Source organism: Schistocerca piceifrons, chromosome 5, assembly GCF_021461385.2.
Source record: "Schistocerca piceifrons isolate TAMUIC-IGC-003096 chromosome 5, iqSchPice1.1, whole genome shotgun sequence".
NCBI lineage: Eukaryota > Metazoa > Arthropoda > Insecta > Orthoptera > Acrididae > Schistocerca > Schistocerca piceifrons.
In genome coordinates this window covers 421447668-421460008 of record NC_060142.1, presented here as the reverse complement: position 1 = coordinate 421460008, position 12341 = coordinate 421447668, and the positions used below count along the sequence as shown (strand labels likewise).

The window sequence follows — 12341 nt, the reverse complement described above, 5'->3', positions numbered from 1 at the left end:
CCAAATTTTTTATAGCTGTGGGTAGTAGTTAGCGTATCTTGATATTTAGATATATTCCGGGTCATTGATGCCGGCGGTAAAAAATGCGGGAGTTGACGTGATTAGAATTGGAAAAAATCTTTGTTTTGTGCTTGAGGTATACTTTCAGTTTTGTGTACCTTTGCTCTTATAGTCAATAGTGAAAAATATGTAGTTTTTTAATATGTATGTTGTAAACTTTAACTATTTCAGCATTGGAACTTACACATCCAAATAAACATGACATGTATCACAGTCACTCTAAGTTATGAGTTCTTAGATAGCAGTTTGAGTGCCAGATTTGCAACATTTGAAAATTTTAATTGGATATGGCATTGCCCTGAAACACAACAAAATTTAAAAACTTGACGCATAACAACTTGATTGACGGAAAACAATACTTTATTTATTTATTTGTGGTGCCATCTTCGAGTATTAGACAAAATATTGGCTGCGATAATCCATGGCTTAGACTCCAGTAGCTTGTTGGATCCAGGACCTCAGGTTGGCTACATTGGCATAGACTCCCGGATAGTTGGCCAAGCCACAGCCCTCTCCAAAGGAGACGATGCCGACCTGCGTGGAACCGGTCACCAGAGGACCGCCGCTGTCTCCCTGGCAGGAGTCCTTGCCGCCTCCGGTCACTCCTGCGCAGATCATGCGGCTGGTGATATAACCGTACGAGCGGTTGCACGTGTTGCGGTCTATGATCTGGACGTTCACCGCCAGCAGCGTGTTGGAGGCGCTGCCGCCAGATGAGGTCGCACCCCAGCCGGTAACTGTTACCGACGTTCCAGCAGAGGGCTCTGACGAGGTCAGACCCACGGCCTGCACGTTGCTGTTGAAGCTGAAGGCGTTGGATACCTGCACGACGGCGATGTCGTAGTCGGGATCAGAGTAGCTCCCGTGTATGTAGCCGGTGGCGATGTTGTGGGTGGTGCCACCGCTACCCCTGGTGGAGGTGCCTGCGCGCAGCAGCATCTGGCTGGTGGAGTAGCCGTCTACACAGTGGGCCGCAGACAGAGCCCAGGTGTTGCTGATGATCGAGGCGCCACACATGTAGTTGCCCCTGACGAAGGAAAGACAAAAGACGTCAGTAACATTCACTTTGTCTGCTACGTTTGCATATGTAGTCTCACTGGGATGTAAACAAGTACGATTTTCTCGTGTTTCAATCCGAGCCAAGTTGTTAAATATTCGTAAGCTCCGAGACGAATACTCCTTGAACATTGACATGATCGCTTACAGATTGTTTATTACTTACACGGCAACACAAAATTATTACAAAAAGATATTTTCAAAATCATGATCATTTAGGTTAATGTCTGGACCGCTGGAGTAGGAAATATTGACACTTTAAATGAGAACTACCATAACACGGCAGTAATTCGCAAATTTGTTCAAACCTTTTTCGAGAACTATTGCGTTATTCATTTACGTCAGGCTCCCTTTGTGTAACAATACGGAAGGTTGTTCTAGCAGTTCGGAGCATCACCCGAAGGCTCATGCTAGTGTTGGAATAATCTTATGAAATTAACTTCCTGAACGGTCTAGATTGTTTCTCTTGCGAATGCTTGTCTCGATGTTATAATACACCTAAATCATTCTGTCAGTATGAGTTTATTTGGATTTTGGAAACAATCATCCAGCTTGTAATGACTATTATCCCTAATAAGCTCAACAAAAATAATGCGTGGTGACGGAAAAAGAATCCCAACACCAAAAACAATTATTGTGCATTAATGAATTTTTGGGAAGATCATGTTTCCTGCCGGCCGTGACATTTTTCAACAAGGTAATGCGCTATGTCACAGGGCCAGGAGTGTGATGGAGCGGTTCAAAGAGCACGTGGCGAACTCCTACTGATGTACTGGGCCCCCATCTCACCATATCTGAACCCAGTCAAACACTTCTGGGATGTGGTTGAACGTGACGTCAGAGATCACCGCCCACTTCCCCAAAATTAGGTGACTTCTGTGTTCTGGTGTGGTGCCAACTCCTTCAGGAACATACCAGTCCCTCGTTGCCACGGCGCGTAGCCTCCGCTGTCTGCGCCAAAGGTGGATATACCGGCTATTAGTAGGCGGTCATAATATTCTGACTGATCTCTGTATGTATGTGATAAGTTTCGCAAGATCATAGGTTAAAGTAAGAGCGAGATAAGCCATTGTAAATGTGAAATGCTGGTACATTAAAAACCAATGTAACCGCCAGGATTCTGAATGCAAGCATGCATTGATTGCATTGTATAGGTGCCTGATGTCAGTTTGTTGAATGAAGTTCCATGCCTGTTGCACTTGGCCGGTCAATACAAAGACAGTTAACACTGTTTGCGAATAATGTTACAGTTTTAGTCCAATGACGAACCCATGTGCTCGACTGGAGACAGATCTGGTGATCGAGCAAGCCATGCCAACATGTCTACATACTGTAGAGCATGCTGGAATGCAACAGCTGTATGTGGACAAGCGTTATCGTGTTGGAAAACACTCCTGGAATGTTGTGCACGAATGGCAGCACAACAGATCGAATCACCAGTTTGATGTACACATTCGTAGTCAGTGTGCGTGGGTTAACCACAAGAGAGCTCCTGATATCTAACTAATGGTATGTCAGACCGTAACCCCAGGTGTAGGTGAAGTGCATCTAGAACGCCGCAGGTTGTTTGCAGGCTCTCAACTGACCTACTTCTAATCAACATACGACCATCACTGGCAACAAGAACGAACCAGCTTCTCTCAGAAAAGACAACACATCCACCCTGCCCTCCAATGAGCTATGGCTTGACACCACTAAAGTCGCAAATGGCTGTGGTTTGGGGTGAATGGAATGCTCTCAACAGGGTGTTTGGCTCGGAGGTGTCCTTGAAGTAACCGATTTGTAGCAGTTCGTTGTGTGACTGTGGTGCCAACTGCTGCTGACATTGCCGCTGCAGATGCACTGTGAAGCGCCAAAACCATGCGCCGAACACTTGTGTCTCGGTAATGCCACGTGGCCGACCGGAGACCTGTCATCTTCCCACCGTTCATTCTAGAGACCACCGCTGCATCAATCACAAACAGTGGCTACATTCTGCCAGGTTTGTCTGCATTATCGCAGAAGGAACATCGCGCTTCTCGTAGGTCTGTTACACGACCTCGTTCAAACTCAGTGAGGTCTTTACGATGGCGTCTTTGTCGCCTAAAGGCCTTCTTGACGAGCGTTAATTCAACATGTCGAACCTGAGAAGTAACTAATGCTCACGGAAGTTACGGCATGTATTTAAACCAAATCCGTTACGCATTTTTGCATCCTCACTGTGGCGCTACTAGCACCACTTTTAAGGGACTGGCACGAAATTTGAATAGCTACCATCTTTCAGATGTATAAAAACGCCAACCAACTTATGTTCATGTTGCACAACTCCTTCTTCGCGTTCGATTTTTTTCTCTTCGTAGTATTTCGAAATATGTGCCCAGCATCCATCTTATATTCTAAGGACACTATCTTCAAAATGAACTGAGATTCTATGCAGACCAGCAGGTTAAAGGCAGGAAAGGCAATCAACACCACAACGCTACATTGCTTCAGTTACTTCAACGTGGTCATGTGCCTGTCTTTAACGTCCTCAGCTCCCCTTTATGCACACATACCTATCGGCAGAGACAGGAGACAATGAACTGCTTAAGATAATATTAAATCCTTTCGTCTGACGAATACTGTCACCAGGAACAGTGTACAGTTGATGTAACGCATCAGCTGATTTTACTCGTATACATGTGCTGTAGCAAGTCAGATTTCGGAACTGCAATACATTAGTGACCTTTAATACGTATTGAAAGAGAATGTTCATTCCAGTACCTCATGTATCCTATGGAGCAATATTTTTCGAACGATTTTGTCTTTGAGCCAGTGTCGCCAATAATGCGTTAGGTAGCACTTATTTCTGCTGGACATCTTTGGTTTTTCCCTCCAAGGTTCAAAGATACCTCAGTGGCTATGCACAGCCTAAGCTTCAAGCTAAGTAGCATTCAATATTTTCGAACAATATAGAATTTGCAAGCGGAATACACTGCTTTGGACTTCTTCATCTCTAGTGAGAGAGAAACCTAAAAATTCACTTGACTGAGAACTCACATGGTGAAGTAGAGTTGCCACGGGTACTGGGAGATGCTGACAGCGGAACCACCGACGATGCGGCCATCCACACGAGGCCTCCATTGCCTGATCCCTGGGATGGGTCTCAGCAGGGGAGTGGCGCCACAGAGGGCCACCACCAGGAGCACAACTACACAAGTCCGCAACATCTCTGCAGGAGCGCCTTGCGTTAACGTCCAACATGCACGCATATTTATGGCTACGAATCTCAGTCTCACGTCATATCGAGACTGGAAAAACCCACTAAAGGTCAAGTTGAGCTGTTTTTTTATTATTATTATTAATTCACCGTTTCTTGTTTTTCACTATCGGAAAAGGTCATTTCTTAGATTTAAGAGAATCTGATAAGAGTACTTAATATTGCTGTTTCTTCTTGAGTGCTTGCAGAAAATCAGTTATCTGTCCTTGAATGATACGTGTAAGCTCTCACAATGAATATGCACTTAACGTGTCAGATGAGTGTCCTCAAGTGGGAGCTGGCACTAGATGTCTCTCCCCACCCCCCCCCCCCCCCTTCCCCCGTCCCATTGCCCATCGTAATCTGAAGTACAGAATTTTTACCCAACAAATATTTTTCATACATTGCTAAACATAAATTCAAGCGAAATAATTATGAAAAATCCGCCTCGATTGCACAAACTACCTGATGTTTACCTAGGTTTCAGCGTGGGTAACCACGCCTTCTTCAGAACAAATATAAAACAGCTTGCCTAAATAGGCATAGCCAAAGGCTAAAATCAACACCTACAGCGGCAAGACCCCATAAAAAGTTTTTACAAATACACGGTACATATGTACCAAGTCAATAACATTACTTATCTCTCCACCGAACTCTGTGACCATCGTACGTTGGCTGGGGCGAGGCAGCACACACAGGGTTGAGGTAAGTAATATTATTGACTTGGTACATATGTACCGTGTATTTGTAAAAACTTCTTATGGGATTTTGCCGTTGTAGGTGTTGATTTTAGCCTTTGACTATGCCTATTAAGGCAAGCTGTTTTATATTTCTTCTGAAGAAGGCGTGGTTACCCACACTGAAACCTAGGTAAATACCAGGTAGTTTGTACAATCGGGGCGGGTTTTCCGTAATTATTTCGATACTTACGATTGCTGACGCGCTGCAATACTGAAAGTTCTTATAAATTCAAGCGTAACTTGGTGGGCCACAATGAGTTATGGCTTTAGCAATCACTGCAATTTTTTTTCTTTGTTTGTCACACTGTTCACGTAAATTTACATCGTTTCCAGCGGCGCAATTACGTTTTTGCACTGATTTCAATCGAAGTCATAAATGCTAATCTCTGCAGGACAGTCCTGCAACACGGCCTTGAATCTATTTTTCTGTCGATTCCCCGTACGTGCTGCCACTGGATACTGTGTAGGAGCCTGAAAAGTAATGGCTGTAACCGGCAGATCGTTTTACTGACGCAGGAAGACTGCGATCGTGTGGCACACTAAGTCTGCTTGTTTAAATCGCAGCAAAACTTTCTGCAAATTGGTCAGTCTCTCAGGAAAAGCTTATTTTCTGAAACAGTATCACATACGTTTACAACTAGCCCACAGTCCATAATAAGCTTGACATTTCTTGAGGTTTTAGAATAAAATTTGTTTTTTGAAATTAGCTGTTAGTTGTTTCTTACAATTTTCTAGTTTCTTCACTTGTTTCAAGAGCATTATATACTTCATGTAGCCGTTTATACAGGCAGGTGAGAGCCACCAGGGATCCTGTCGTACGTCTCTCCGTGAACTCTGATGTGAGTACAAAAAGCGCACCACATCTTCGTTAATCGTTTTCTAGGGCTGTAACTGGACACGAAACAATGATTTAGACAAAGGAACCTATGTTTAATAACATAACATATAATTTAAGCACAAGTATAATATAAGTGCACTCTGAGAAGTCTCTCGAAGATGTGACTGATGGAGTAGCTGGGTCAGTTGAAATCTAACGCTAGTTACTGCTACTGACTCCTTCCTCATCGCTATCAACTTTAGACGGCAGACAACACTGTGTTTAATGCGTCCAAAATATCAGTAAATAAGATGACTCTCAAATTAATTATACACATTATTTCAGTGATCTGGAGGGCAAAATAAATTTGGCTCAGAAACTATTTCACACACCCTGAGTCAGGTAAGCTAACTGGCATCACTCACACCTGGGGCGAATAATGTAACTTTGGTTGTCTTTCTTAAGGTGCATATGTATTTTCCAGGCAATTCTTATCCTGCCCACTCTGTATGCACCACGAATTATCGCCCACTAGTTCACATTAGCAGCAGTCAGACATCAGTCATTACTTCCCTATCGATTCAAGTAGTCCCAATTGCTATCGACAGAGCACGTATATTAGGGTACGCCAAACACCTTATTTTAGGAAATCGTGCAGTATCTAGGGCCTACACCGCGCCCACAGTATGATTTAGCAATGCAAAGTACGCAGAATGTGGTTAACCCAACTATCGCGGCAATAATGGGAGTCGGCATTGCACAAAAGAACGTTGTGGGAATATATAAAAGAAGTAAACACTGACGGAAAAGCAGTCCCATATTGTATGTTTCCTTATATTACGAATGCACTTTTCAAATACTGTGCGAAGCTCCAGCGGTAACCAGGTCTACATTTTATTATTTGAAAGCTAATTTGGTAAAAACATTGGGAAGTAATTAAAAAAAATGGTTCAAATGGCTATGAGCACTATGGGACTTAAATCTGTGGTCATCAGTCCCCTAGAACTTAGAACTACTTAAACCTAACTAACCTAAGGACATCACACACATCCATGCCCGAGGCAGGATTCGAACCTGCGACCGTAGCAGTCGCACGGTTCCGGACTGAGCGCCTAGAACCGCTAGACCACCGCGGCCGGCATTGGGAAGTAATTTAACAAAAAGTGTTGCAATCTGAAACGTTGTTTGGTTTATTTGATATAGTACTAAACGTAAGGAAATAACTCCATCAAATCACGATCCCAACGTGATCAAGAAGGCAGGACAGAAAAGTAAACGACCACAATCACCGCCAATGAGAATGCTGCAGTCCCAGAAAGTGAACAAGGTAAGTATTAAGTTACCAGCATCAAATCACGATCCCAACGTGATCAAGAAGGCAGGACAGAAAAGTAAACGACCACAATCACCGCCAATGAGAATGCTGCAGTCCCAGAAAGTGAACAAGGTAAGTATTAAGTTATCAGCATTCTGGGCGGAAAGACCGAATACTTCTAACAGGGTGCCAGTATAACAACTGAAATTACGAAATTTAATTTTTTAATAGTGCAGCTGGAGCAACGATCTGTTGAAAACATGTGAGATATGGTAGCTAGTTAAATAATGTTTAGCTAAAGACAGAATCTTAACAGTGTTGCAGGACGGTGTAGAGCGCCAAGTAAAATAATTGATCAGGAAGTGCAGAATAAAATGTATTAAGTGCTATGTTATGTAGCAGAAACTGCATTCCTTTGGACAGCTTAGTGATGTATGTCTTTGTATGCACACTAGCATCACAGATGGCACCACGAGCTCTACTGTGAAATATGATACATTTTATGGAAAAGTGAAGTAAGTCTAACTTACACCACAATTCCATGAAACAAAATTAGATTTTCTGTTTACATATTATGGCTCAGTGAAGTATGTGGGTCTTGCGCCACAGTGCCATGAAACAAAATTGGATTTTCAGTTCCACCACGGGAAAGTTTTCCTTTCGTTACTATTTTTACTATTATTATTAATATTATTATTATTATTATTATTTTGCAGAAAGATTCATTTTATTTTAACATTAACAATACCGTTTTCAGGTAAGTTTTGTATGATGACGTTGTCTGGGCTGTTTACAGACAAGTTTTATATTATTATATTGTTGGCTAAACCGTTATCTTGATTATTTAACATTTGTTACCGGTACTTGTATGAGGTTTTGTTTACGGTAATACGTATTACTCAGAAAGGCTTAGAGCTACTATTATCGAAGAGGCAGAAATTTCGGATTCTGCATCGGAATATCATCCATTCGAAAGTGAGTCTAATGAAGAAGGTCAACAATAATCACATGGAAGAAACCGACAGAGAGAAAGTAGAAGACAGGAGGAGAAACTGAAAATGAATCTTAGTGAAAGATACAGTATCAGGAAAGGTAAAACAGTTCCTGCTAAAATATATTGTAACGATGATTTCCATTGTAGACTACAGTGTACTACAAAAATCACTTAAGAAGAAAGGGAGGAACTTTTTGATAGTTTTTTGAAAATTGTATCTTTTAAATAACAAAATGCCTACCTATGTTGACAAATTAGTTCATCATCTCCTGCAGCAACGAGACCACGAACAGTATCTTGATCTCCAAAGTCTTGTATTACCAAATATTATTTATGAGCTCTGAATTATTCAGTTGAAGCCTGTAAAAACTATTTGCTGAGAACTACTCAAATTTCCGATAACAGGATGACTCGATGTATAAAAAAAAAGTAAAGAAAGGGAAGGAGCCAGATACTAATCGAAGAGGTCAACATAAACTGTCTAGTAAAGCTCCAGAAGGTACTGTTGATCGTATTCATTCCCACATTAAAAGAATACCATGTCATCAACCACAGTATCCTCAATCAGAAAAACATAATAGACATTACCTAAATCCTGAATCGGACCTCTGAGTTATTTACAATTCATATAAAGAATGATCAAAATCTAACTCCAATGATGTTCACGTTTTTACATTTGACTTGGAACAAAACCTGGCAATTCCAAAGTTAACATGTTCACAGTATATTATAAACGAAAGTTATATTGATATAATCTTGGCTGTCACGAGTTCAGAATTAACTCTGCTTTCAAGTATGTATGGGGCGAAACTGTAGCTTAAAGGAGGTCGCAGGAAATTGTATCATGCATAGTGAAGTACATGAAAGATCTGGTTAGCACAAGAAAACACATAATAATGTATAGTGATCCCTGTACTAGACAAAATAGGAATTTTAAAATGGCGCTTGTCACAAATCAACTATTTCAAGTGGACTTTCTTGAACACATTTTTATGACAAGTGGGCATTTGTGTCTGCTGAACGATATTGGCATTGGTTCTGCGGTACTCTAGGCTAAACGAAAAACTATCTACATACCAGCAGCCTAGTATGAAGTCATTGCTCAATCATGACAAAAGAAGTCGTTTATTGTAGTACAGATGAAAAAAGAATCTATACTGACAGTATCTTTCGAAAAGGCATCGGTTAACCGCAAAACTAATGAATTAAAGTGTCCAGTGTCTTGGCTACAAATTCAAAGGTTGCAGTATATAAGATTTGAACCTATGAAGATACGTTATTACTTTGAATGCTGATATGAAGTTTTTCATCTTGAACCTACAAAATGGAAAGAACGGATGTAAAGTCCAGCTCAACAGTATAAAACAGAAGCCACTGTACGGTGAAATAAGATTAGTCGGTAATTCGAAGAAAAAGGACATGTTATACACTTGTTACCATGCCTCTCTCAGGTTCAATATGTGTTTTTTTTTATTCTCTGAAAGGAACGAACCGACACCCCTTGAATTCTGATTGATAATTAGGATTGGTGACCAAAGACTTCCGGAATAAAAAGTCACCCTAATTCTGGCAATGGCCTTGTCAAAGGGGACGGAGGAGCGGACAGACGTTCAGTGCATTCTCTTACCTTTGGGGTGAGAAACTGCCCCTAAGCGCGGAAGAATCAGCAATGATTAACGGTATGAGGATGTAGAACGCAAAGGAAACCACTGCATTAAAGACATTTAGCATGTGGCCGGCAATTAAAAAAGTATCATGATGATCTCTCCATAGGCGTAAGATTCCGTAACAGTCCGTCACTCGAATCGTCGGGAGGGGACTGCCAAAGGACAGGTGGCCATGAGAAAAAGTCTGAATAACCAATGAAAGGATAACGCCCTACGAGTCGGGAAGTAGGATGTCAAAATCGTGAACGTGGAAAGGGAACTAGAAAATCTGAAAAGGAAAATGTAAACACTCAGGCTAAATATAGTAGAGGTCAGTGGAGCGAAATGAAAACAAGACAAGGATTTCTGGTCAGATGAGTATAGGGTAATATCAATAGCAGCAGAAAATGGTATAAAAGGAATAGGATGCGTTATGAACACGAAGGTAGGGAAGAGCGTGTGTTATTGTCAAGAGTTCAGTGACAGTTATTATCAGAATCGATAGCAAACCAACACCGACAACGATAGTTAACGTATACATGCTGAAAACCAAGCTGAAATAAAGGGATCGATAAAGTATATGAGGATATTGAAAGGATAATACAGTAGGTTAAGGGAGATGAAAATGTAGTAGTAATGGGGGACTGGAATGCAGTTGAAAGGGAAGGATAGAAGAATTGGTTATAGGAGAATATGGGCTTGGGACAAGGAATGAGAGACAGGCTAATTGAGTTATGTAATAAATATCAGCTAGTGATGGTGAATACTCTGTTCAAGAATCACAAGAGAAGGAGATACACTTGGAAGGCCGGGTGATACAGGAAGATTTCAGTTAGATTACATCATGGCCAGACAGAGACCCCGAAATTAGACACTGGATTGTAAGGCCAAATATCACAATGTAGTAGTGATGAAGAGTAGGCTGAAGTTTAAGAGATTAATCAGGATGAATCAATACACAAAGAAGTGGGATATAGAAGTACTAAGGAATGACGAGATACGCCTAAAGTTCTATAAGGTTATATATAGATACAGCAATAAGAAATTTCTTAGTAGGCAGCACAGTCCAAGAGGAATGGACATCCCTAAAAAGAGCAATCAGAGAAGTTGGAAAGAAAAACATAGATACAAAGCAGGGAGATGTGAAGAAACCATGGGTAACAGAAGAAATACTTCAGTTGATCGTTGAAAGAAGGAAGTTGAAAAATGTGAAAGGAAATTCAGGAATACAGAAATACAAGTCGCTGAGTAATGAAATAAATAGGAAGTGCAAGAAAGCTAAGACAAAATGGCTCCATGAAGAATGTGAAGAGATTAAAAAAGAAATGTCTGTCAAAAGGAGTGACTCATAATATAGGAAAGACGAAATCAAAGGTGGTAAACGGGAATTCCACTGTTAAAAGCGTGCCCTTATAGCCAAATAACATTCCTCTCTTTCTGATGTCACATGTGTTCGGCCTTTCCTGGTCTTTGGGATGCAGTTTCAGTCTCCATAAACTGTAGCCACATCCGACAAACAACAGAAGGATTCAGGCCACATCAGTTTGCGACAATCTTGCTTCCATTCTTTCTACGCCTCTCCAGTGAAGAGAGTCTGGCAGGGGTCTTCTCTGTGCCATACTGCACCTTCTTTGATTGTGTACACAGCGACTGTCGATGTAGGACTACCCGACAAACACTATCTCGTTTGATGGGTACCCTGACGTCATGCCGGGGTAATTGTCCTTGGACCAGAATGCCAACTTCCGTGCAAAACACGATCGTGCGGACATTTGCTGATCTTTGATGATTATATCGTGAAGGGGAAATAACGATTTCTTGCTGCAATTTTGGACACCAGTGTAACTGAGGACGTTGCAAGTGCTGCTCTGAGACGAAAACGGTGGCTCAGGAGAGGAATTCGTTATCTGACGTTCCGCATCAAACCGTTCAGAAGACTGGTGACTGTAAAAAAAGGAGTTTTTGAGGACAAAGGTAACCGAGACGTATTTCTGTGTTTACTCAACTTGAAGTTCCTGCCATTTATACTCAATTATTTTGACAATATTCATATTACAGCACTTAACTGTCCTCAGTATTGTTGATCCAGAGAGGAATTCATGGACTTTGTAATAATTATGGAGATAAAATTAATATTTTATAATTAATTTATGCTCCACTATTACTAGTGTCCCCTGTTAGGCTTAATATCACTATATGTACTTCTATTAGGTTTTCCTGATTTTTCCATACAGTCTTTCACAAAACGTTGGATTTCTCAAAAGGAGAAAAACTACGTTACACCTGTATTCCACAAACCCCTTGAGCTGTAATCAGATACAGATTGTACACTCCAACTACATGAATTGCGCAAGTGAAAGGGAGGAACTAGAAAGTCAGCTGGAAGTACGAGCGGGTACGTAAAATACCGGGAATTATTTTTTAAAAGCTGTATATTTTGAAATTGTTTTCAAAACAATCTTATCCACTTCAAACTACTCTCCATTTCAACTAATA

General features: G+C 41.2%; 1 protein-coding gene across 1 annotated transcript; it reads right to left on the bottom strand.

The window, feature by feature from the left end:
* Positions 1-486: 486 nt before the first annotated feature.
* LOC124799051 (trypsin alpha-3-like) lies at positions 487-4304 on the bottom strand. The gene is made up of 2 exons (XM_047262588.1): positions 4135-4304; positions 487-1087 (listed from the first exon to the last, which is right to left on the bottom strand). Exons 1-2 carry the CDS (start codon positions 4302-4304, stop codon positions 487-489), a joined length of 771 nt encoding a protein of 256 aa, XP_047118544.1.
* Positions 4305-12341: the final 8037 nt, after the last annotated feature.